At 33.4% G+C, this 27,986-nt stretch overlaps 1 protein-coding gene across 8 annotated transcripts; it reads right to left on the bottom strand.

The window, feature by feature from the left end:
• Positions 1-10: 10 nt before the first annotated feature.
• LOC130801837 (multiple RNA-binding domain-containing protein 1-like) lies at positions 11-27,980 on the bottom strand. 8 transcript variants are annotated; one of them, XM_057665745.1, is made up of 22 exons: positions 27,534-27,980; positions 21,556-21,622; positions 21,335-21,424; positions 21,085-21,246; positions 20,881-20,992; positions 20,114-20,345; positions 19,829-20,000; positions 18,848-18,979; positions 17,636-17,725; positions 17,435-17,549; positions 12,369-12,683; positions 11,594-11,658; positions 9,085-9,247; positions 7,083-7,187; positions 6,904-7,005; positions 6,640-6,810; positions 5,265-5,396; positions 2,135-5,075; positions 1,704-1,808; positions 1,525-1,626; positions 660-825; positions 11-241 (listed from the first exon to the last, which is right to left on the bottom strand). In XM_057665745.1, the coding sequence occupies exons 2-18, from the start codon at positions 21,582-21,584 to the stop codon at positions 4,938-4,940; spliced, it is 2,325 nt and encodes a 774-aa protein (XP_057521728.1). In that variant the 5' UTR covers positions 21,585-21,622; positions 27,534-27,980; the 3' UTR covers positions 11-241; positions 660-825; positions 1,525-1,626; positions 1,704-1,808; positions 2,135-4,937. The 8 variants fall into 8 exon arrangements, with proteins under 8 accessions (XP_057521728.1, XP_057521729.1, XP_057521726.1 ...); XM_057665746.1 differs by having other exon boundaries at positions 4,882-5,075; XM_057665743.1 differs by having other exon boundaries at positions 660-839; positions 4,960-5,075.
• Between the last annotated feature and the right edge of the window lie 6 nt (positions 27,981-27,986).

Here is a 27,986-nt window from a genome sequence, read left to right as displayed (position 1 = left end):
AGAGCTCTTATTTCATTAATGGAACAAAAGTTTCCATGTGTATTTACCTTATCATAATAAATAAATTAGACAACTCATGTTCAAAACTCAATGAATGATCTTAATTTGAACCAGATGTAAACCTCCTCCTCTTTTTAACTTTCATTTGACTATGAATCTTTTGCCCACCATCAACAAATTGAGCAGTTGTCCTTGCTCTGAGTTCTTCCAAAGTTTCCTCTAATTTCGCTCTTTCCAAAATCTACAAGTTGATGAAAAATAGACATTAATGCCAAGGTACAAAATGACTTGATGCCCTTCTTTAGAGAGCAATATGGCACACTTAAATTAATTTTCTCAGAGCTTATAATGCTATATTTGGGAAAGATAATTTCATTTGGATTTAACTCCAATTTAGTGTTTGAGAAATAAAAAAATTCAAATTTGAATTTAAGTCAAATTCACCATTGTTATAGAAGTGATAAATATGAGAATTTGAGAATGATTTCGTAAATCTTGTCATTCTCAAATTCTTCATTAACGATTTCATAATTGAAATCTACAATTTAAAATGAAATATTTATTTCCAAACGCAACCTTATTGTATTTCATTATATAACACAACAATTTGCACATGAAAAAACATGTCTATTAATGGAGATGAAGTTCCATGGAGTTACCAAGTGTCGCCCATATAAATGGGTGCTTGAAAGAGCTTTAAGAGCCTTCTCCGCTTCTTGTTTGGTGACGTACTCGACATTTGCAAACCTCCTATGTCCCCCAGGTCACTTGGGAAGCCTCAAACTTTTTGAGTGAAACATACCCTCCCGTTCTAAACGTATGCCTCTGCAGGGCAAATACTGAGAATTCTTTAACGGTCCGTACAATTTCAAAAATTATAATAATTTATTAACAATTTTGTATCTTTAAACACTTAACATATGCTACGTAATTTAAAATTAAGACCATCAAATTTTCGGGGCTCTGTGCGATTAAACATATTGAATATGATCAGACCAGCCCCGATTTAAATAAATATGGAAACATAATACATGATTTTCAGTGGCATTCAAGAAGGAATCAGCATGCCTATTAGTAGGACAGATTAACTCAAAGCTTTCCTCGCATTAATTCTCTGCCTACACAGGATCCCACCAGTGGCGTTTCTCATCTCTGATGTTCCATTACAGGGAGGAAAACATTTTCTCAAATTACAATTTTAGAACATTGCAGATAAAAAAAAACTTTTTCTACATAAAGTTTAAACAAAGTAATTTGGTTGTGAATTAGACATTTGGTTTAAGCAATTGAGCATAATAAGGATGCAGAATATATGATATAGAGTATATTTAAGGAAATTTAATTCCTTTCTCTAGAAGGACAAGCCAATTTTCATATAATTTTGGACTAAACATAGAAAATGTTTTCCACTTCAACCATGTTATGTATAGAAGTCAATACCAAATGAAAATAAATGTAGGCTATACAAATCAAGGTAACATCTTCCGATAAATATTCAATTGGTGTACAGAGCACCAATCATACCTGTAAAGCTTTGCAAGCATTATTTGCTGTCTCCACAGAATCAAATTCCACAAATCCATAGCCTGATGAGACAGTTTTACTCTTTTTTTGGCGCTTTACAATCTGAACAAAGACGTGTTAACCTAATAAATAGGTCAAAAATGAGAGTATCAGATGTAGAAAAAAGTAAAAGTACTCACCCTGACGCTTGTAATCGTCCATTCTTGCATGTTTTCTTTGATATGTTTCCCTAAACATTCATCCGTCGTTGAAAATTTGAGATTCGTGACATAAAGGGTTCGTGACTGAAATCAACAGTGAGATTAGCAATTCAAATCATGAAACAAAAAATCAGCAATAAAACTGATATAATTTGAAATGTGTTAAAAACCACAAAAATCTTGCACAAGTAGGTACAAAACTAACACAAATGCGCTATTAGAATCTATGCACAGGGATGAACTGGTATCCATTGCAAAGGAAACTAGTATCCCTAATATTCATTCTATATTTGCATCCTTAGTTAATCAAACAAATCCAACTTAAAAATTTAGCCTAGATTGTGGATTAACCATTGGCTCATTGATTCCCCTTATTCATGACATCCCTGTAGACTTGACCCCTTACTTACCCTATGCTAGTTGTAGTGATTGGATATGTGACTTTATCTTACTCTTTGTGCGGGGCGGGCTTAGATTACCCAACGACTCCTAGCCCTTAGGGCACCAGTCCTCCTTGGTGCTTATAAATTGGGATGACCAACTGATAGCAAATACAAGGTTAGTCAACAATATTCTAGAAATACGTTCGTTAGCATGATTGCGAATCATGAGTTGATTGTATTGGATTTAGGAGATACTCGTACAGTTTGAATCCGGATTTCAAGAAACACCGTAAAATCCAATATATTTTGGGATTACAATGAAGGAAGGCGTAGGTTCGAAAAAGTTGGAACAAATCTAGGATTGCTTTGTGTGGACTTGTAGCAATAAAAAAAAGGGTACATGGCTGTGACAACACGCTATTGATGATGATTAGATTTTACAGAATCAACTTATCAGGTATCTTTCTTTCCTTTACTTTAATTTAAGGGATATTCTATATGCTTGACATATATGGTAGGCACCAACTACTGCAAAAGGCGAGTGGTAGCAATTCTTAAAATTTTTTCTACAAAATAGCACTTAACTATTGAACAATTAACTACAGTAACATTATGGAGAGAAAAACGTTAATTTTTCGTTAAGTATGGAAAATACCATTTGACCCTTGTTCCATTTTATTAAAAATCAGTAGCTCTTTCCTCTTCCATCAACTGTTCTTCCTCCTCCATTATTTCGTGATATGATTGGATTTCTTGTTTTCACAGCCCTTGGTTATATCACAATGGTGGATCATGGCAGACGTTATTATGGCATGTAAGATTGCAATAGTTTGGTTTTCATTGAAACAAATTCTCTATCCATAGATAGTGCATTTGGTGAAGTAAATTCTAGCATCTTTGATTGAATTCAGGAAATCTCTGTTTGTCTGTAATGTTTTGCCAAGGCCTAAACGCATATTAATTTTGATTTTAGATTGCTAGCATTTTCGTAGCCCCTCCCTTCCCCCTTCCCCAGCCCCCGCCTCACGAAGAAAAGTAAAGTGCTCAGTACTCAGTACAAAAAGAGGGAGGATAAGGGCAATTTTGTTCAAGTCACTGCCATGATTTGTCAGTAAATTTTCAGCTAATTGTATTTGTTAGTGGTCCAGTGCCTAATATGTTGATAGAAACATCATTGAGAAAGAATTAACTGGGATTTGTTTTGGTTGCATAATCGAGCTTTTTGTCTCCAGACGTGAAAAGTTTGTATATGGGCAAAATGTCACTATTGCAAGAATTGCTTTTGTTCTACCTCTCTGCTCTATGTTATAAAGTTTGACGTTTTTCCATCTTGTTTCAGTTCACATTGGCATGTATCAAAATGGGTCGGACAGATTTAGCAAAGAAAGCAGTTGAATAGCAGAGGAAGAACGCGTTGAATGGAAGAGGAAGTGACTACTAAGTTTTAATGAAATGGAAAGGGGTATAATGGTATTTTCCATACTTAATGGAAAATTAACGTTTTACTCTCCATAATGTTGTTCAATAGTTGAGTGCTATTTTAATTTTAAAAATTGCTACACTTGCCTTTTGCAAAAGCTAGTGCCTACCATATAGAAATCCTTCAATTTAATGATATTATAAACAAGGATGTATCATTAATTAAATGCTATATTGTATTATTAGGTCTGCAAACTTATTTAATTTCACAAGTTATTCAGGGGTCGCTTGGATTGAGAGTAATCATTAAAGGGGATAAAAAAGGTCAAACTATTGTAACAAGGTAATTAGATTCAAATGAAGTTATTAAAATAATTGTAATAGAGGTAGAATGAGAGTAAATTAAAAATGATAAATAAAAAAAGAGGTTAATTTCATTCATCTAGAGGTAAAGAATTCCCTTACCCTCTCTTGGGGTAAATTTGTACCCCAAAATAAGGAACTAAATGATATAGTCTCCATTTTTCATTACCTTCTAGTTAATTCTTCTACTTCTCTAACAATAAAATTTCTTTAATCATCTATTTAACTAACTTTGTTTTCTTAGTTTGACTTTATTTACCCCTTTAAATATTTGTTCTCAATCAAAGCGACCACTTAGATTTCTTTATTTGCCATGTCCAAACAATTATACAATAAGCAAAATCTTGGTTGGATGCTTGAAAATTTTTAATTTGTATTAAAAGATTTTAACCATCACTCTTGACAATTGCAAATGATGTTGTAGATGTTTTGCTTGAGAAACTTCAACCTTCTAAGCTTATGTTATAGGGCTCTTTTTGCATATGAGATTTTATGCACATATTTTGAATTTGGCTGTTCAAGATGATTTGGAAACAATTAGTGGTGCAATTAAAAAAAGTCCAAAGTGTAGTCGTCTTTTGCACTTCATCACCAAATAGGTATGAGAAGGTTAAAGATGCTTGTAATTATTGTAGAATTTCTATAACTAAAAAACTACAACTAAATTGTAAGATTAAATTGGAATTCATGTTTAAATATGTTGCTAAGTTGCTCTTTTATACAAAGACACATTTACTAGATTGGAATACAAGGTTGACAAAAGTAAAAGAAAAGGTTAAGTTACTAAGTATAAAGAGTGGAAAATGGCAAGTGACATTTGATAACTTGGCATTGTTTAGGATTTAAGTTACCTAGTAAAGAAGAAAAGTTTAAGTTTAAGCTTATGTTACCTCATTTAAGATATTGAAAAAGTTCAAAATTTCAATATGCTTTATTTTTAGACCAGAGCTCTACTTTCATTAACCGAACTAAAGTTTCCATGTGTAATTTACCTTATCATAATAAATAACTTAGACAAGAACTCATGTTCAAAACTCAATGAATGATCTTAATTTGAACGAGATGTAAACCTCCTCTTTTTAACTTCCATTTGACTATGAATCTTTTGCCTGCCATCAACGAATTGAGCAGTTGTCCTTGCTCTAAGTTCTTCCAAAGTTTCCTCTAGTTTTGCTCTTTCCAAAACCTAAAAATTGATGAAAAATAGACATTAATGCCAAGGTACACAAAATGACTTAATGACCCTCTTTAGAGGGCAATATGGCACTCTTAATTTTATTTTCTCAAAGCTTATTATTGTATTTCATTACACAACACAACAAATTGCACATGAAAAACCATGTATATGAATGAAGATGAAGTTCCATGGAGTTACCAAGTGTCGCCCATACAAATGGGTGCTTGAAAGAGCTTTAAGAGCCTTCTCCGCTCCTTGTTTGGTGACGTATTCGACAAATGCAAACCCCCTGTGTCCCCCAGGTCTTTTTGGAAGCCTCAAACTTTTTACCTGTACATTATACAAAGGTGAGTGAAACATACCCTCCCGTTCTGAAGCCTCAAAATTGAGAAATTCTTTAAAGGTCATTTACAATTTCAAAAATTATAATATTTTTATAACAATTTTGCTACGTAATTTAAAATTACCAATTTTCGAGACCCCGTGTGATCAACATGTTGAATATGCTCAAAACCACCCCAAATTTAAAAAATATAGAAACATAATACATGATTTACATCGGCATTCAAGAAGAAAATAAGCATGCGTAGGATCCCACCAGTGGCGTTTCTTCGCACTAATTCTCTGCTTGCGTAGGATCCCACCAGTGGTGTTTCTCATCTCTGATGTTCCATTACAAGGAGGAAAAAATTTTCTCGTAAAAAACAAATTTCAAATTTATAACTTGCACTTTGCAGATAAGAAAAACTTTTTCTATTATGTAAAGTTCAAACAAAGTAATTTGGTTGTAAATAAGACATTCAGTTTAAGCAATTGAGGATAATATGGATGCAGAATATATGATATAGAGTATAGACAAAATATATTTCTCCACTCTACTAAAAGGAAATTTATTTCCTTTCTCTAAAAGGACAAGCCAATTTTCATATAATTTTGGACAAAACACGGAAAATCTTTTCCACTTCAACCATGTTATGTATAGAAGCCAATACCAAATGACGATAAATGTATTCTTCCCTCCTAAATGGAATCCAAGAGTTTTAGGTATGGATTTTTTAATACCAAGTAAGGGATTCGGTTACCATTACTCCATGTTTTTTTGTTTGATATAATATTAAGTTAAAATCCAGTTCTTGAGGGTAATGGATATTATTTTGTTACCAACCATTTATGTCATGTAACAAATTTTGCTATTACTCTTGTTGGCGTTTCTATGATCAAGTGTTCCCCTTAAATATTGTTATACCAAACAACATATAACCCTTACCCTTACCCTTACCCTTACCCTTACCCTTACTCATCTATCATTTCCCTTTCCGTAACATTTAATGTTCTCATACCAAACATATCTCAGAGTAGGTGTGAGTTTTGTAAATTAGTTGAAAACTTGACCAAATTTGATTGATCATACGAGTTAGTTACTACAAAGTACACGTATGTAATTCATTACTAATCAAATCATCAAAGAAAGTTCAAAGAAAATTAATCCATGGTTTTGGATCTCCCTCAACTAGGAACGTAGCTCATACTCGATAATATATATCAAATATTCTAAAAAAGATATGGTGCTTACCTGACCAAATGGACTGAAGAGTTGTCTAAGGTCCTTCTCTGTTGCCTCAAACGCAACATTTCCAACTTTTAACTTTGTTAAACTACGATCAGTTTCAGCTTTCTTAAGAACCTTTTTCTCTGTAGTGTGATGATGCTGAAAATTTAAGGCATGTTTATCCAAAACAGTTCCCTACAAGATGCATCAATAATGAATATAGGCTATACAAATCAAGGTAACATCTTCCGATAAATATTCAATTGGTGTACAGAGCACCAATCATACCTGTAAAGCTTTGCAAGCATTATTTGCTGTCTCCACAGAATCAAATTCCACAAATCCATAGCCTGATGAGACAGTTTTACTCTTTTTTTGGCGCTTTACAATCTGAACAAAGACGTGTTAACCTAATAAATAGGTCAAAAATGAGAGTATCAGATGTAGAAAAAAGTAACAGTACTCACCCTGACACTTATAATCTTCCCTTCTTGCATGTTTTCTTTGATATGTTTCCGTAAACATTCATCCGTCGTTGAAAAATTGAGATTTGTGACATAAAGGGTTCGTGACTGAAACCAACAGTGAGATTAGCAATTGAAATCATCAAACGAAAAATCAGCAATAAAACTGATATAATTTGAAATGTGTTAAAACCACAAAAAACTTGCACAAGTAGGTACAAAACTAACACAAATGCTCTATTAGAATCTATGCAAAGGGATGAACTGGTATCCATTGCAAAGGAAACTGGTATCCCTAGTATTCATTCTATGTTTGCATCCTTAGTTAATCAAACAAATCCAACTTAAAAATTTAGCCTAGATTGTGGATTAACCATTGGCTCATTGATTCCCCTTATTCATGACATCTCTGTAGACTCGACCCCTTATTTACCCTATGCTAGTTGTAGTGGTTGGATAGGTGACTTTATCTTACTCTTTGTGCGGGGCGGGCATAGATTACCCAACGACTCCTAGCCCTTAGAGCACCATGCCTCCTTGGTGCTTATAAATTGGGATGACCAACTGATAGCAAATACAAGGTTAGTCAACAATATTCTATAAATACGTTCGTTAGCATGATTGCGAATCATGAGTTGATCATATTGGATTTAGGAGATGCTCGTATAGTTTGAATCCGGATTTCAAGAAACACTCTAAAAGCCGATATATTTTGGGATTACAATGAAGAAAGGGGTAGGTTGGAAAATTTTCTAACGGGAACAAATTTAGGATTGCTTTCAATAGTGACGTGTGGAGTTGCAGCAATAAAATAAAGGGTACATGGCTGTGACAACACACTATTGATGATGATTGGATCTTACAGAATCAACTTATCAGGTATTTTTCTTTCCTTTACTTTAATTTAAGAGATATTCTAACACAAATGCTCTATTAGAATCTATGCACAGGAATGAACTGGTATCCACTGCAAGGGAAACTATAACAAAAAAAATAAAAATTAAAAAATTAAAAAACTGCTAAAATACGAAATATGAGGCAATGTTAAACAAAGACCTTTAAGTCAAATTCATTTGAAAAACAACACACCAAAAGACTCTGAGGGGACTAAGTGGATACAATTTACATGCTTTAAGAATATATTACAATCTGAGAACTGAGACATCTTTAAAATCAGATACAATTTGAATGAAGAAATAAAGTGAAGGGGAGAAGAGTCGGAACTACACAAGTAAATTAGATTAGATAGCCAAATGCCTTCTTGCACATTTTGCAGAAGTCAATTAAGCATAGAACTACACACGTATGTTTAACCTTTCAATCGTTCAAAGACATCAGAAATCCATCCTTTGCTAAGGAAGACCTAATACGCAAACATTTCAATACAAAATTAAGCGACAATTCAATATGTGCAAGGGGCACAAAAGTGGAAGATAGTTGTTTTTTTACCCTAATACAAGGTTAAAATGTACGATACTCCCTCCTTCCCAAATTAAAAGCATTTTTTATTAAGGGAAGTGGGGTAGGGTGCTTGTCCTTTCCTCTCCAAAACTCCATGCTCTTTCATGACTTATGTTGGGTGTGTTGAATCCCTAACTCCCTAGTATTCATTCTATATTTGCATCCTTAGTTAATCGAACAAATCAAATTTAAAAAATTAGCCTAGATTGTAGATTAACCATTGGCTTTTGATTCCCCTTATTCGTGACATCCCTGTGGACTCGACCCCTTACCCTATGCTAGTTATAGTGATTGGATAGATGACTTTTTTATCTTACTCTTTGTACGGGGCTTAGATTACCCAATGACCCCTAGCCCTTAGGGCACCAGGGTGCTTATAAATTTGGATAAACTATTTAGCACATCGTGCTTATAATTTGGCAAGGAGGGAGTACATTATAACCAAAATAAAAAGTAAGGTGGGAACCCCATATGTCCTCTACACATGAGCAAACAAAGATCGAAAGAGTCTAATCATAGAATACAAAAATAGAGACCATCTAACCTCAACAATTTCGTCTTGGGTTATCCCGTCAAATTGCTTATCCACTGCTGCCTTCATAAATTCTCGATGTTGAGCGCCCATATTCGATGTTAAGTCCTCATTAGGTATCGAATCTTGATCAAAAATATTGTTGGGAGCCCATTCCAAATACAACATAGAATCCCTATGAAAGGGGCACAAGTGAAAGGGGCGTAAAGATACAAGTAATGAAATACTAGTGTCTTACTAACAGTATCGTCAAAGTAGGACTACCAAAATCACACAATGAGACTTGCAGATGACATGCAATGATCAAAAACTTAACATGAGTAGTATGCATAGATGTCCTATGCCTTTTCCAACCTTTCAAGATAAATTTGACTAGCTATCACGTATGAAGGAGATTAGAGCAACACAAGCATTAACCATGAATTCGTAGGTTAAGCGTGATCCAGATAATTCTAATAAAGCAGTAACTACCTATGTTACATGAATTCGGCCACTAGTACCTAACTTGGGTACAAGTCCAAGTGTTGGACTTAGTAATTGCATGTTTTTAGCCTACTTTGGAGAGTTCAAGTGTCCATACCCATATTCGAGTGTTCGACCAACGTAAACATTACTAGAGGAAATCAAAGATTTTAAGTAACATAAGTTTTTATCATAGATCAAATTACATAGTTCATTAACATTTCTGATGTCATCGGTCATTCACATTACTGACGACATTAGTCAAAAGATCAAAATTAATAATATAGCTTCCTTAAAAAATAATGGGTTCCGATTCAAGACAACACCTAAAATGCAAGATGAAACTCATAATACTTGTAAGGAAACCAGAATGCTAATCCACATTCTCCACCAAACATAACCAAATGACAAATGCTCATTAAAAAATTTACAAGGCACATAGTAGGCAAGGAGATTGCATGCTAATCTGCATAAATTGGCCCTGCACGCATACCTCATCTCAACTGGTAACCATATTTAACAAATCTATATATATGACCAAGGGTGGACTTGGCAAATACATTCAGTGTGGTCAAAATTATTCTATGAAAACAAATATTTAAAAAAAGGGAAATTTCGTATGGTAGCATCAAACATTCATGAAATGTCAGTGGTAACACTTTTGTAAGATTTTTCCACGTGGTAGCATCCAGTTTATGCCTTATCTAACTGCGTAGAATTTTTCCGTTAAAAACTTGTCAATTTCCGTTTAAATCATCATTTTGACGTTTCCACCTTTACTAAGTGTTGGTTGTTGTCTTTATAATTTGCCCTAAACATTTGAGAGTATTGATGAATTAAACGGAGAATTAAATGTCAAAATGGTAAAATAAACATTTGAGAGCATAAAAATGATTTAGGGCAAATTATAAAGACAACAACCAACACTTAATAAAGGTAAAAACGTCAAAATGGTGAATTAAACGGAAATTGACAAGTATTTAACGGAAAATGCTACGGCAAATGGATAAGGCATAAACAGGATGCTACCATGTGGAAAATTCTTACAAAAGTGCTACTGCTACCATTGACGTTTCATAAAAGTTTGAAGCTACCATGTGGAATTTCCCTTTAAAAAACACTAATCACTACTCAAAAGAATGGAAATTAAAGAGAAATTTTTTAATCATCCTATACTTCAATAAATTTCATACTTGTGTGTTTATCTAATTGGTTTTTGCCTTTCATCAAATATTTGATCCTAATTAAGAATGCATATAAAACACAAAAAGGTTTAACGAAAAAGAATATATTATTTGCTGCAAATAGTCCATAATACTTTACTTTGTCATGCACTTAATATTTATTATTATAACTCAAGACACTAAACTAATATCATAAAAATTTATATAGTTTTTGTTACAAAAAACAAGCACTATTCTATTGAAAAAGTAAAGTTGCTAAATCAGAAAGAAAAACGATAAAAGTTAGTTGTGGAGAATTTTGCATCTATACTCAATTTAATCAGAACTGAAAATGCTTGGGCAACATTTTCATTTGAAACATACCCTAAAGCCAAATTCTCCATTAGGAACAAGCACTTTGATGAGTAAAATTCTTAGCCCTCCCTATAAGGGTTTTATTTAAGGGTAATTTCAGTTCATTTATCACAAGAGACTAGTATTGTTGGTGTATACATATCCTGCTTCTAAAAAAAGGAAAAAAAATCCCTTCTTTAATGTGAGTGAGATCACAAACCATGTGACAACCTATGATAAATTTTTCAACCTTTGTATCAAAATAAATATTGAAATTTATCAAAAAATTGCAACAATATTATTTCTCTTAACACACAGTAAGGGAAAAAAAAAATTCCTTCCTTGTGTTCTTATTTTTTCTCTCTTATCATTCTATTACAATAACAAATCTCATTTCTCGTGTTTATTTTTTCTATTGAACAAGCATTTGCAAAAAGTAATCAACTACTTTATATTTCTACAACTAAAATAATTAGACAATTAAAATAAATATGCTTAACTGATGGGTAAATGATTATGACGACAACGAATGACCAACATACCTGTAGCGGCTATACCGTAGGGAATTAAATGCTACACGAGCTTCAGCTGGTTCAAGAAAGATAACCTAATAAGACATAATAATAAGGCACCCATCAGAACTGCTATTGAATTGAAAAAAACTCAACAATTCTAAATATATTACACAACAAAAGCATGTTATTTCGTATTCAATAGTTGGAGCTTCCCATAACTAAAAGATTTTTGGAGCCGTCCTTGAATGGTCTTAGGGAGGGCCGATAAAGTAAATTCTAACTAGCTAAATTGTCCCAAAATTAGTATTCAGCATCAAATCAGTTTTTAGAAACTCAATACTCACATGAATTTGGAAAAAAAATTCGAGCAGAATGAAGCAAAATAGGAGTTGCACACCCGATGAAAGAGTCGAACAACACATAACCTCGCCATGTTAAACAAAAAAAACCTCAAAATTGTCTTGACACATGTCACAACATTTTTACTATTATGAAGTGAATGACACAAACATTTTAACTAATATGTAGCAATGAGACAACATTACCCCTACTTCTATCTTGCAGCTAGAACATTTTTTCTAGAAAAGAATGGATACGTAAAAGCATGTTTGTCGTAAAAAAGAATCTATTCGATTCCCTTTTTGCCCACTCAACCTTGCATATCACATTCTTTGAGAACTAAAAAGTGGAAGTCTGCATACTAGAATAACCATGTCCAATTTTTCTGAAAGTAGCTAAACAATTTAAGGCAAACATCCAACAATCACAAAAGTCAATTTATTTCCGTATTTCCATAACATACCAAGGCCAATGTCTTCGTTGGAGGGAGAATAATCTTGTCAAGACTCCCAAATCTTCCAAACAATTTAGAAAGTTCACTTTCAGTCGAACTGAAAGGCAAATTCTTCACTAGCAAAACATGATTGCTTCTTTTTCCACCTTTGGAAGTGGATTCCTCCAAGGAAGCCACATTTACTCCAACATTTGTTAAAGCCTTCTTAGTATCTGCAATAATTTCAGTTTCTCCAAGAGCAACACGTACAGCAAGATCATCAGCTTCACAATCCAGCAAGTCACTTTTACTGACCTCATATTTTCTAGCAATATTCTCAACAATCTGAAAATTAAGTTTTGATAAGTCGATATTCAAATTCAACGCTAAACATTTATAGCAAAATAAAAGCATTGATAAATTTTTACAAATAACTAATAAAAAAATGTCTATTTGCACAATAAAAGCAACTATAACATCTCGATATTAAGAGCAATTGTGCAACAATCAAACAAAACTGTTACACAATGACAGGGCACATTCCTTTTGTCCCCTCGCTATGTCCACTACCTTTGCCCCCCGAGCCTGACTTTATACGGGATATTGATTTGATGACTATGATTATTTTTGAAATCAGTAATTATGTTAATCCTAATAAAAAAAAAATTACAACCTACGGAACAATGAAGTTCCCCAAAAAGCCACTATACAAAGTTTACCCATTTATTTGCAACAGTATGGTGGGCACAACTTCTATGAAGGGTTTCTCACCTCACTCTTCATATGCTAGGGAGGAGCTTGACAGGCTAATAACATTACAAACCTGTCTCGAAAACTTCTCTATACAAACAGCAATCCAAATTTTATATCCTTGATCCTACCAATAATAGGTATGCAAGTCTGCAACAACCTTCAAACTTCAAACTTCAATAAACATCTTTGTCTCCAATAGAACATTTCAGGTGTTCCAAATAATGACTTATAAGCAAGCTTGAAGCTATATTTCCCATTTTTTAGCACCATATTCCAGCCATTCCATATGTCCAACAGCTTCCTCCTTTTATAAATTTCCTTAGCATTCAAGAGGTAGTAGGAGGTAGTACTACCTCAGAAATGGTCTTGTTTTTTTATTTAGCAAGCATGAACCCTCTTAATCCACTAGCCAAATTGGTTACCCAATGCAACGTATTCCATATTGTCAAATTTTTAATATTAAGACCACCATAGACTTAGGTAAACAAACATCATACCAAGCTACAAGAGTTTTTTTTACTTGGGGTGTCTTTTGTAAGAAATCAAGAACAAGTCAAGATTTCAAGATTTACTATAGGGTTTTTGGATATTATTTCCTTATTTTCAAATTGTTATGGTTAATTTTTATTTCTTTTCTAGGTCAAGAATTATTGTATAGATAGAGATGTTACCTCTCATTATAAAAATAATACAAATTGATTATTCCAAAACCCTAAATTAAACTTATTTTCGCATTATTAAATTTTTCGTAGTATCAAAGACGTAAGGTGTTTTCCGAGACCGGAAACGTTTTTTTTTTCTTCATCATCTACCATAAAACTTACCTACAATGGTGAACACCGAAACTGAAACAACAACAAATCATCCGATGATCTCCAAGGCACAAATGGAACATACGCTCCAAATGTTCCAGCAACTAAATAGAACGAACATGCCCCTGAACCATCGTCACCAGAGTTAAAAGTGGCTACACAACTACGAGGGCCTTATGGCGAGGAATCGTATCCCTATTGAGTAGCGATCAAGAACTTTAGATTTTTTATCTGAAATAGAACGGTGCAACTTTAGCCTAAAATAAGGACTCCATTGAGGCTTACTTCGGTAAACTCAATGTCAACGGAAGGAAATCGATTGGCATATGCCAAATCCTATGAAACATGAGCCATGAGGAAGACATAACCATATTCAACGCATATATCAAGAGACAAAGACTCTACCAATTCCTAGCAGGAATCGACGCATCCCTAGAGACGGAAATACGTGACTTGCTCAATCAAGACCCACTCCCTACCTTAAAGGTGGCCTATTGTTAACGCCGGTCAAATTTTCCTTAATTCCGACAAGAAATGGTCGATAAAACTCAACTGAAGTTTGACCACATTGGTGGTTCTCGACACACCAAAGAAGGGTGGTTTAAACTCATTGGCTACCCGGATTGGTGGGAGGACTTAAAGCAACGAAAGGCCGCCGCGAAGGTACCAGTTACCCAGACCGGCGGCTAGGCACAAGGCGCTTCTACCACCCTCCCAACACTCGAGGTCGTATCACAACCAGAGGAAGTAATCGTAGAACCAAACAAAGGTATTAATTTATGGGCTTGTTTGGGCACTACCCACTGCCAGAAACCCGCAAACAAAAAACTCGAACCTAACAACAAACCAGAACCCAGGGTCCAAACAAAATCAAAATCCAAAATCCCTGAACACAAATTCCAAATAAAATTCCAAACACAAAATCACAAGGAAGTTCACTCAACCCTCAACGACATATGGCCGCCACCAAGGTTCCAGTAAACCGGACCGGCGGCAAAGCTACCATGCACCTAACGAAAAATATAGGGGGAGGGGGGAACTGATTTCTGGAAAAACAGGTCCAAGGAGAGAGGCCGATGAAATTCCCGGAGTGCCATTAAGAAAACAAATCGGTGAGAAAGAGAGGTGCGATAATCTCAAAAGTGACCCAGCAAGATGATAGAGAAAAAGTTGAATAGAAAACCGTAAGAGAAAAAGCCTTTTTGGGCCTTGTCAGAAAAATGAGTGAGAACCTAGGCACAACAGAGAGAAGACCAAAAGAAATGTAGACAAATGCAAAATCAGCTCCCATATGGTTCTGAACGTGGTGGCTTGTACTATATGGATAATCTCGGCTTAGCCCTCATGGGGAGATAGTGCAAGTTGCAGATGAAGTTTTGCAAGTTCGGTTTCGGTAATCAAAAGACCTAATATGAGGGGCAGTATAAGAAATTAAGAATCAGTCAAGATTTCAAGATTTACTTTAGGGTTTCGAGGATATTATTCCCTTATTTTAAAATTGTTATGGTTAATCATCATTTCTTTTCTAGGTCAAGAACTATTGCACAAATAGAGATGTTACTTCTCATTATTAAAATAATACAAATTAAGTATTTCAAAACCCTAAACTAAACTTATTTTCGCATTATCAAAATTCTTCATCTTTTCCAACACCCTAGAGCAAGTTTCAAATCTTCTTCATTAATTCTTAGGCTAAATAAATATTTTCGCCAAAAACACCTAATTCCTACTATCTTATCTTAGTTTTAAAAAGCATGAGGGGCATTGAGGCGCAAAAGGTCCTTGGAGCCTAAGTGCAAAGCGCAAGGCAAAGGCAAATTGTAGGTGACACATTCCATGACACATCTGATAAATTTTAGAGGTTCACCCAACATACTTTCCAGAAAAACCAACTTAATTGAACCACAGGCAATCATAAGTCCATTTTAATCAAGCTTCTTGGACCATTATGTTTCCTACGGTATCCTTTTATAAGTTTAGTGGTAAAACGAACATTATCTAACATTCTCCCTTTTGGGATATAACTGATTTGCGTCTCTTTGAAATTACTACCAATAACAACTAAAAATTTTGAATGTTAAGATTTTACAAATAATCTTATAAATGAAAGTACAATAAGTTATTGGTCTAAAATGCTTAACGTAGATGCATGATCACTCCTAAGGATAAGGGTGATAGAGGTTTAATTGACAGGTTTATATATCTTCCCTGAATTAAAGAAGTCATGCATAACCCTATATACATCTTCCCTAATGGCTTGTTATGATTGATTAGAGAAATAAGATTTAAATCCATCCATACCTAGTACAGTGTCGTTATTAATTCTGAAAAGGGCATATCATTGTTACCAAAATCGTGGTAAGATGTCTAGAAAAAAACTACTAATTTTCAAATTTTTGGGTGGAATGAAAAAATTTTGGGCCGAGATATCTCTTTTAGTACGATTTGCGATCGATTATTGTCAAAGATAAATTTTTTATACTGTATAATTCTACGTATAAAATGTTACCGTCAAACTATAGTTGAGAAGACAATTTAATAATATAATGCTAAATTACTGTAATATTTATTACACATTGGTAAACATGTGTGTGTGTAGAGAGAAAGGCATGAGTTCAGGTGAGAACCAATCTGTCTAGCAATATATGTACAAGTCCTTTTCTCCTAGGTGCATTTCTCGTGACTAAAGGAAGCTATATGCCCTAAGTAATTCTCACATATGCACTCTACACTGTGCATTACCATAACACTCACGTCTTCAATATGTTTGAATCGACTATACATCAAGGGGTCACTTGATTTATTTCCACATACCAGCCTAACATTGGGAGGGCATATTAGGTTGAAAGTTAGAAATACTATACTTGAGCACCTAAGCTTTTAGCCAATTATACAAGTCAACATTGTCTATCAAGTCACTTGATTCTGATTTAGAATAAGTTTCTCATAGACAACATATGCTATCTCACACTAAGCCAAGGGCTAACACATAAAATAACTACGCCAAATATTTGTCAGTTCATTCATCAAATATTAAAAGATATCATCAAACACTAACTCCATATTATGTTAATTCCATAAGAGCAACTTAAAACACCAAAATTCAGCGAACTTCAATCTATAATGGAAACAATGCTCAAGCCTCAAATTTAGTCAGATGTAAGAGTGATAATCGGTAACTAGTATCCCATACTGAATACTTCCATAAACACAAAAGCAGTCCTTAAGACTTAGCTAATGCAAGAATACATGAGCAAATCCCTTATAATACAACCATACACGAATATGAGAGACTCTACTAGCTAAACAAGGAACTCGTCTCATTTAAAGCGAAACCCTAATAAGTGATAACATAATAAGGACACCATAAGACTTCGCTATGCAAGAGAAAATCTATGAGGAAATCATCTATAACATATTAGTCGTAAATGAATATGAAATACTCCTAAAAGCAGAAAGAAAAGAACATAAAGTATCAGAACACATAAACATTAATGATACACATGATTAGGTGAGGAAATGCAAACATACAGTGTCAGGATGCATAAACAAACTGTTCCATGCTTGAGTATGACCATCGGATTCTGATGCCTTTCTCTTTTCCAAAATCTTCTGTTTATATGTTTTACCCATAGATATATGGTTTCTGATAAAAAAAAAAAAGCAATATTAGCTTCTCATCCATGAATTTCGCGAACAATCAAATAAAAGCAAACTCCAATGAAAGCTTACTCCACTTGCCGTGAAGTATCCTTTGGATCCGCCGGCTTAACATGCAATGTTCTCCCATGAAAAATTGTTTGATCCAAATTTTTCAGTGCCCTGTAAATAATCCATGACATAGATACCAAACACAAACGCCACGATGTAAATATTTACACAGCATGACAACAACATTCAAATGCCAAAACTAAATTATTGCCTACAGCCCAATTCAATGCCACATATTCCATTTCAGTTTTCCCAATTTTATTTTATTCCTCAGCGTACTTTTGTTCTTGATTACTAGATTGAACTCCTTCTATAAGGCTAGATCTAAAATATAGTTAGCTTACTGAATAGAGTTCAGAAATTATGATTAATCTATTTTAGAGTAAAAAAGTCTAAATCAGAATCCTTAAGGTGTAACACCAGCTCACCTCCAAATCATTTTGTCATGTATTTTAACTCTTGATTAGCCACTTCAACCATTTAACAGTTCATAAAGAAAATAACTCAATGTTTAGGATTTTAAGTGGTGCAAATATTGGGATAACGATTATAATCTTTTGAGTGCATCACATTATTTCCGAAATATCTTTCATTCATCCCTCTTTAGACATCTCTTCTTCGGAAGCCAACATGTGTTAATACAAAAAAAAAAAAAAAAGAAAGCGTTAAAGAAAATGTCTTATAATTAATATGGTGATAAGAGGTAGATGATACACATACACTATGTCACGCAAAGGCAAGTAGAGCAAGTACAAGAATAGTTCTAAATGTTGCCCGAGTTCATAACTTCAATACCAGTACAATTTGAATATCTTAGCTAATGTCCACATCACTTAGCCATTGCCATCTCCATTTTTATTAGAGAAAATGACAAGTCATATTATTACCACATAAAAGCAAGTTCATACATGTCAACACCCATCATCACCAAAATCCCACTTAGCAAAAGGTGAGAGGGGATCCAAATTCTGAGGTACACATTACTCATTTGTACAAAATATATAAATTGTAAAAGGACTACACAGTGGCCCTAGATTTATTGAATGTCTATTCATTCATAGTAAAGAAAGACAAACATGTGGCACAATTTGCTTTAATCCACTTATCCAAAATCAAAAAGAACCATTATTAGTGTGTCTTACGATTAGACAACATAAAAGCACAAGTACTATTATTCTCTATTTCCTAGTATTCATACATTATAAACAAGAATGATACTAAAAAACTATTTACCTAGCAGCTTCTTTTGGAGTGCTATAGAGAACATAGCCATAACCCTTGAACCGTTTTAACTCTTTGTCAATGATGAAATCAACCTCTTTGACTTCCCCGAAATGATTAAATAACTCCTTCACTTCATCTTCACTATAAATAAGCACATCAAATCAAAATGAATAACAAAAGATAATAAATACCCAGTAACACTAAAAGACAATCTCATATACAACGGTCCTAAAATTAGGACCAGCCCACACACATATGTGATCAGTTTTAAAACTTATATGATCATGCAGATGTGATCACATTTAAGGCTTATGTGATCACTTTTAAAACATATGTGATCACTTTTTACTATTGTAAGTTATTACTTTTAAGAAGCCTATGTGATCATTTTTTAGGCATATATGATTACTTTTAAGAGCTATGTGATCATTTTTAGGTCTGTGATATTTTTAATTTACTGTGTAATCACTTTTAAATATTATGTAATTACTTTAAATGGATATGTTATCACTTTTAAGACTTATGTGATCACTTTAACAATTATAAATGATTACTTTAAAGCCTATGTGGTCACTTACAAGACCTATGTGATTACTTTTAAGCCTATGTGATCACTTTTAAGCCTATGTGATCACTTTTAAGGCATATGTGATCATTTTAAATTTTCAAGTCCACCACCACCACAAAACACAATATCCATAAGCTTTAAAAGTGATCACAAAAGCCTAAAAAGTGATATGCTTTAAAAGTGATCATATAAACTTTAAAAGTGATCACATAGTAAAATAAAATGATCACATAGGCCTTTCAAATTGATCAAATAGGCCTTAAAAGTGATTACGTAAGCCTTAAAAAACAGTGATCACATATGCTTTAAAAGTGAACACATATGAAATAGTGAAATTAAAGAGTTATCAAGAACACAACCTAATTTTAGGACGGCCAAATTAAAGATTTGGTGTAACACTAAAACAAGCAAAGAAAATATACATTGAAGTATATGGAAGATTGTGTATATAAAGTCGAGAACTTTCTTGTACATCATTCGCATCTTGTAGACTGTATTGCATGCTACTAGACTTTGTTAAGTTAACACAAAAATCATCATTATGTTGCTTCTCCAAGCTAATTCCTTCATGAATATCATGGTTCTCCATGTTATCTGAAGGACAAACAAACATAATCATGACACATATCAGTCATAAATTCATATCTATAATTTGATCATTCTTTCTAACTATACTATTGAAAAATCCATAGTTGTGACAACATTACCATGGGCCAATTCATCATTCATCCAGCATTTCGATTTACTTTGTGGTTGCATAACATGCAGAAACTCTAAGAGTTTGGGATCATCAATCACGTTAGTTTTGGAGGCACTCTTCTTGCCCGTTTTAATTTGGCCACTAGATACTAAATTTTTCTTTTCATTCAACTTTTCTTTCTCCTTAGTATACCAGCTCCAAGGCCTTGGAATTCTGGCATTACCAAGTTCCCAAGCATCCTATAGAATAAAAATCCACATCAAAGCAAGTACAAATCATTGTTATCACAATTGAAACACATATAAATGTAGGAGTAAAACCATTCATAGATACGAATATACCAAATAAAGAGCTGTAAAGGGCATGGCTAGCTCCTTAGACATTTCACCATTCACCATTCACCTTTCCTAGATAAAATCCTTTTTCCATGCTACTTGAAATTAATTATGACAACTCTAAGTTCAGGTACAACTAGAACAATATCCACACTTTTTTGTACTAGGAGATTGGTGATGGGCACAATTCTCTAATAACTATTACTAAGCATTTTAAGACGAAATTATAAATGTTAGGCATGAAAATTCGTAACTTAACAATAAATATGTGATAAATTGTGACGGCCTAACAATAAAATCACGAGGAATAAAGTATATAACAAACCTCACACGTGATTCTTGAATCATTGAAATAAAACCACTCGTGTGAACTGAATATGTGACGAATTGTGACAGCCTAACAATAAAAAAACGCGTGATGAAGGAAGTATGTACAAACCTCACACGTGATTCTGGAATTCTTGAAATAAGAATGATTAAAATATCTAATTGCTTCTTGTGCTTCCTCCACTGTGCGATACCCAATAAATGCAAGTCTGCTTCTTCCCTCTCTAAAAATTACAAAAACATAATATAAAACTAATAAAAAAGAAAGAAAGTTTAACCAAAGAGAACAAAGGAGACGAATTAATAAAACAACTACCTGGTGCGAAGAAGCTTGGCATCAGTGAGCTCTCCCATACGAGAAAAGTGATCTTTGACACTATCAAGAGTTAATAATTTGGGCAGATTTTTCACACATATCCGCGAACTTGAAATTTTACTTTTCTTCGTAATGTTTTTTGAGGCCACATTCAACCAAGACCTATTAATTCATAACATATAACATCACATTTTAAGTGCACACAAAATAAAATAAAATAAATCAGAAAATAAGAGGAAAACTTCATTACCTATGATTATGCTTATTATTGTGTTCTCCTAACCGTAAGGCCATAATCAAACACTTGATAGGAATGGTTGCACTGGTTGTCAGGTTTTCACTAAGTCAAAAAAAATACCTATTGTTAGATTTAACCTAAAAACATGAGTAAAACTTAATTTTCATGGTTATTAGAATCCCGATATTGATCGTAGATAGGATTTTAATGTTGGTGCGATTGTACTATCTTACTTAGTGCTAGAATTAGGCAGTAGGATCATAACACAATTCCACGGGGTGAATTAAGGGTTCACGCTCCCTGGAGGCAACAAGATACAGAAAAAAATTTAGGATAATTTTGTTGAATATTCGTCAAAATTTTGTTTGTAAAATGATTACTGATTACTAGTGCCTGGTGGCTACTCAATCTTATAAGAAATAGAATTAGATGCATTATTCAAAAGGTGGAGTATATAGAATAATCTATTATTTTTTAATTATGCAATCAGAAAAATATAGAGACAATTCAACTTATACCAATTAATTCTGTAACACCCCATCTAATAATTTACCCAATTAGGCCAAGAAGCTACTGAGTACAGAAAACACAAATCATCCATAACTAGTAATCACCACTTCAACACTACAATTTAAGATCTTTATTTGGTAACGCAAAAACAAACTTCATAAATAATCTCATAAATAGCTATCAAATGTAATACAAGGTAACATCAAAGGATTACTACATCCCAAATCCAACAAAAGTTAACCCAAAAGTCAAGCACAAAACTTAACACCTACTTATAGCAACTGAGATATCTACCAATTATCAAAGGATTTAATTTCTTTTTTTTTTATTCAATGTACACTGTCCATGTAACCAATACTAATAGTCTGACGCATTCCGTAAGTTACCCGCAACCTAAAACCAAAACAGAAAAGTGTCAACCACAAAAGGTTGAGAGAGTAGATCCAATCCACGTAAAACAATTATTTTGAATTTAAAACATGCTTTCATAAACAGGAAAAAGAGAATAACACATACAAGCTTGAAAAACAAATCCTAGACCTTCGTGCGCACTAAGTATCTAGTTGAGAGGATGCTCCATAGCTCTAAAACCATATCTCTCTCGAGTGAAGCTAGCCAATATCTAAATGGCAACTCGCCTCAAAACATAGCAGAGACCCAATTGCCTCTTGCTCACAATATAATATCATGGAGGATAGACTTATGGTCTTTTAAACATCACTCCGTATCACAAATAATCAATCAAATGCTCATCATATCAATTTTATCCAAAATATATAACTATCGTTAAATCACACACACAAGAAGAGATGTAGCGTGGCCACACCATTTTTAGAAGGGGACCACAATCTACTCACCTCAATATCTGTTGTTGGGTGCCAATTACCAATATTTAACCAATCCACCAAGTAAACACCTCTATGAACTCACAACTTGATCATAACAATGTATCAATCACCCATAATAATTGGGTTAGAATATACTCCTTTATCCATAACTCTCATTTTAACCAAATCATATCGATAAGGATCTCTCCCTGATGATCAAACTTAAAATAATATTATATAGGTTAACTTCTTAAAACCCTTACGTCATTAATTCTTAAGCTAATCAATTAACCATTTTGATCTCATGAGTTAAACATATTATTATTAATTAGTTTAATGCTAAACTAATTCTAAACTTACATGATATAACTTACATCCACTAAAATACAAGATTAGTCTTCAAATCATTAAAAGATAACATTAAAAATACAAGATGTACCTTCTGTACAATGGCGAGATGCAAAAGAAAGGCTTCGCGTGGGCCCCGCATGATAATAACGAATGTAATGAAACTTTGTTCTTGGATAGAAAGTAGAAGTATTATTGTTGCATCTAATCAACAAGGAAGGTTCGCAATTCCAATTGGATGTGCGAAAAATAACCAAAGGAATTAGGTTTAAGTGTATTTATAAAGGATAATTTAGGTTAGGGTAAATTAGCCCAATCTTTTAGTTTATATCACATTTTTGCCCGATAAATTATTTCATGATTCAACTCAATAGTATAATTTTCTTCTTATTCAACCCAAATATTTCTCCAATAACAAATCCTACAATGAGTTAAATATATTCAACCCAAATATTTATTTTTTCCCATAACAAGTCCTACAATTAATTAAATATAAATCAAATAAATATTTTTTTTATACACAAATGATACTAGATTTGGTGACCAAAATTTCACAGTATTACAACTCCCTTCGTCCCTTGCATTTTATTAGCTATGGACTTATTTTATTTTAAGCACTCCACGTTTATTGTCTCTGCTCATCTCATTCATATATATTTTATATGTATTTGTTTTGTCCTCAATAAAACAACTATATCCTTCTACCTTAATATTGCTCATCTTGCAATATTACTAAAGCATATTATTCCTATCATATACTGAGAATTAATTGAACTTAAACATTTACTAATAATATATTCCACTGTAGTGCAAAACCCCAAGAAACAGCTATCATATTTAACCAATTTTCTACTCTCCAATCTTTATTTCTCCATGTGAACACTTTCACATTTCAATTTAGTCAATTTTTCAAGCAATTAATTTAACGAGTCATATTTTCAAAACTCCTTAATATTCATAATTTCTAAAAAAAAATAATAATCAAACTCAATTATCCCTAAATTACCTTAAAAATTATTATTTTTTTCATTTAATCTTATTTGACTGCACTAAATTTCAAAAGAATTGGATTTTAATAGGCTTTATAATAACATGATGGAAAGAATAGATTCCTAATTTCGTACTATTAATAATAATAAACATTATGATCAGTTTATAACATGCAGGATGTTGAGAATTGATAATGGCATACAAATAATCAAATTGAATGTTTCAAATCAAATAATCCTAATTTTTGGATCTCAAAATTACACCTAAAATTGAAGTCAATTAAAGAAGGTGCTTGAGCGTCCGACAGCAGCAAGCAGAGGTAGGCAAAACACAGCCTCGACACCTTGAGGCTCGAGCTCGAGAGTCGAGTCGATTCACGGTGAACTGTGAACGGTGACGGAGAACGATGTGCTGTGAGGCGTGAGCCGCTGAGGTGTGCTGTGTCGTTTCGTAAAAAATTTATCTTAGAACCTATATTTCACCTCACTCATAGAAAATATATATGAATGAGATGAGCAGAGACAATAAACGTGGAGTGCTTAAAATAAAATAAGTCCATAGCTAATAAAATGCAAGGGACGAAGGGAGTTGTAATACTGTGAAATTTTGGTCACCAAATCTAGTATCATTTGTGTATAAAAAAAAATATTTATTTGATTTATATTTAATTAATTGTAGGACTTGTTATGGGAAAAAATAAATATTTGGGTTGAATATATTTAACTCATTGTAGGATTTGTTATTGGAGAAATATTTGGGTTGAATAAGAAGAAAATTATACTATTGAGTTGAATCATGAAATAATTTATCGGGCAAAAATGTGATGTAAACTAAAAGATTGGGCTAATTTACCCTAACCTAAATTATCCTTTATAAATACACTTAAACCTAATTCCTTTGGTTATTTTTCGCACATCCAATTGGAATTGCGAACCTTCCTTGTTGATTAGATGCAACAATAATACTTCTACTTTCTATCCAAGAACAAAGTTTCATTACATTCGTTATTATCATGTGGGGCCCACGCGAAGCCTTTCTTTTGCATCTCGCCATTGTACAAAAGGTACATCTTGTATTTTTAATGTTATCTTTTAATGATTTGAAGACTAATCTTGTATTTTAGTGGATGTAAGTTATATCATGTAAGTTTAGAATTACTTTAGCATTAAACTAATTAATAATAATATGTTTAACTCATGAGATCAAAATGGTTAATTGATTAGCTTAAGAATTAATGACGTAAGGGTTTTAAGAAGTTAACCTATATAATATTATTTTAAGTTTGATCATCAGGGAGAGATCCTTATCGATATGATTTGGTTAAAATGAGAGTTATGGATAAAGGAGTATATTCTAACCCAATTATTATGGGTGATTGATACATTGTTATGATCAAGTTGTGAGTTCATAGAGGTGTTTACTTGGTGGATTGGTTAAATATTGGTAATTGGCACCCAACAACAGATATTGAGGTGAGTAGATTGTGGTCCCCTTCTAAAAATGGTGTGGCCACGCTACATCTCTTCTTGTGTGTGTGATTTAACGATAATTATATATTTTGGATAAAATTGATATGATGAGCATTTGATTGATTATTTGTGATACGGAGTGATGTTTAAAAGACCATAAGTCTATCCTCCATGATATTATATTGTGAGCAAGAGGCAATTGGGTCTCTGCTATGTTTTGAGGCGAGTTGCCATTTAGATATTGGCTAGCTTCACTCGAGAGAGATATGGTTTTAGAGCTATGGAGCATCCTCTCAACTAGATACTTAGTGCGCACGAAGGTCTAGGATTTGTTTTTCAAGCTTGTATGTGTTATTCTCTTTTTCCTGTTTATGAAAGCATGTTTTAAATTCAAAATAATTGTTTTACGTGGATTGGATCTACTCTCTCAACCTTTTGTGGTTGACACTTTTCTGTTTTGGTTTTAGGTTGCGGGTAACTTACGGAATGCGTCAGACTATTAGTATTGGTTACATGGACAGTGTACATTGAATAAAAAAAAAAGAAATTAAATCCTTTGATAATTGGTAGATATCTCAGTTGCTATAAGTAGGTGTTAAGTTTTGTGCTTGACTTTTGGGTTAACTTTTGTTGGATTTGGGATGTAGTAATCCTTTGATGTATCAAATCTACTCCATACGTGAACTGCAAACCAATTTCAAGACTCCTGCGTCAAAACATTGCTCTAACGATCATGAAGAACAAAGGACTATTTGCAACCCAACCTCAACCCCTTTGCCCAAAACAAACCCATTGTTATAACTACTCATTTTGATACACTTAAGATTAACTCCAACTTCTCATTTTAATACACTTAAGATTAACATTTGAGCAAAGCATGAAAACAAAAAACGAATTAGATATCAAGTTTATGTACTGTGAAGTTTCACTAACAATGAGCTTATTAGAAGCCAAATTTTGCATCTCCTTCATCATAGTTTCACATAAAGCAATTTGACAACAAAATGAAAGAAAAATCGTATAGATCTAAAGCGTAAACAAATTCAACCATAGACAAACGTCAACAAATGCAGGCAAACTTACAATTATAAGCAAAACTCGAAGATTCAATCAAAACCTACTGATCAAGATCGAACAACTTCACTAAGATCGACTCAAAAAACCAAACACTACAAATCTATTAGGGGATTTTGCAGAGAATTATCTGTCAATGGCTTGTTTAAGTGGAAATTCAATGACAAGCAATCAACTTCAGAACTCAGGGTCTGATGGAGATTTGCAGCTCTACATTAGTAAGCTTTCTTATAATAACAAGCAAGGAACCAAACACAAGAAAATTCTCAAAATCCAATCAAATTTGTTGGGTCTTTTTCAGTCACAACAAAAAAAATCTAATTTGTATAGAGAAAAAGAAGCAGCATTGTCTTACTACCCTTCTTTAAACAGTTTTCAGTTTCACCCCACTAATTTCTCTCTAATCCTCTTCATATACACTTTATCATATACCCACAAAAACCTCAAACAACAGATAATGAGCAAATGATCATCAGTGCAGTGACAATTCTGATGGGTACTTTGAGCTTCTGTTACGAAACCTGAGATGTCTCGAAATGCAGCCACACTTAAGCGAAGAACATGGAAACCAAACACTACAAATCAGCAGATCTAAGGGAAATCAAAATTGCACTGTACTTCATCACCATTACCAATCAAATACCACTATAAATCAATTGCCTAAACTTCAAACAGCAAATAACCGATGAACAATAACTTCAAATCACAATTCAGTACAAAATCCTCCATAATTACGCAAAAGTTCCAGAAATCAATGCCAAAACAAAATGAATAAGTCTACTCTAATCTTAAAAGTACTTCATCAATAAGACAATTGTGATCTAACTCCTATAGACTGCTTGTATGAATTAAACACTATTTTATGCAGGATAAGTTATCAAAATAGCATAAAAAAAGGATAAGTTCATCAACCAAGCAATCCTAAACAGGATAAGTTCATCATACTTCAAAGATCTAAAAAAAAAAAAACAAAAACCAAACAGAACATAATACCTTGAAAAATGGCGAAGAAGAAGAACGGCGAAAATGAAGAAGAAGCAATATGACGGCGTGAAGATTGAAGAAGACGGGAGTCTGCCTCTGCCGTCTCACCGTATGGCGTCTGAATTTGAAGATGCAAGTAGCAATGAGCAGCCAGCAAGAACGAAGATGAAGACGGGATGTCGGGATTTCAGAGGAAGAGGGAATGAAGATGAAGAGGGGATTTCAGATGAAGATGAATTCGAAGATGCAAGCAGCAGTTAGTAGCCAGCAAGAACGAAGATGAAGACGGGATGTCGGGATTTCAGATGAAGAGGGGATGCAGATGAAGAGGGGATTTCAGATGAATTCGAAGCAGTGAGCACTGGAGCAACCAAATAATTTCAGATTAGGTTTTTGAAAATCAGGTTTTTGAAAATAATTTTTAAATTATTTGGGTTGGATAGGAATTGAAATGAGGTAGGG

The sequence above is a fragment of the Amaranthus tricolor genome, chromosome 15 (genome assembly GCF_026212465.1).
Source record: "Amaranthus tricolor cultivar Red isolate AtriRed21 chromosome 15, ASM2621246v1, whole genome shotgun sequence".
Classification (NCBI taxonomy): Eukaryota; Viridiplantae; Streptophyta; class Magnoliopsida; order Caryophyllales; family Amaranthaceae; genus Amaranthus; species Amaranthus tricolor.
The sequence above is the reverse complement of the archived record's forward strand: the minus strand, read 5'-3'. Positions and strand labels throughout refer to the sequence as shown.

Excerpts from the sequence above, each read along its gene's own strand:
- LOC130801837 (XM_057665743.1), bottom strand. The coding sequence starts at position 21,584 with ATGATCCTACTGCCTAATTCTAGCACTAA. Across the intron at positions 11,659-12,368 it reads CAACGAAGACATTGGCCTTG|GTTATCTTTCTTGAACCAGC; the intron begins GTATGTTATGGA and ends ATGTCTTATTAG. Across the intron at positions 5,397-6,639 it reads TCTTCAGTCCATTTGGTCAG|GTAAAAAGTTTGAGGCTTCC; the intron begins GTAAGCACCATA and ends TATAATGTACAG.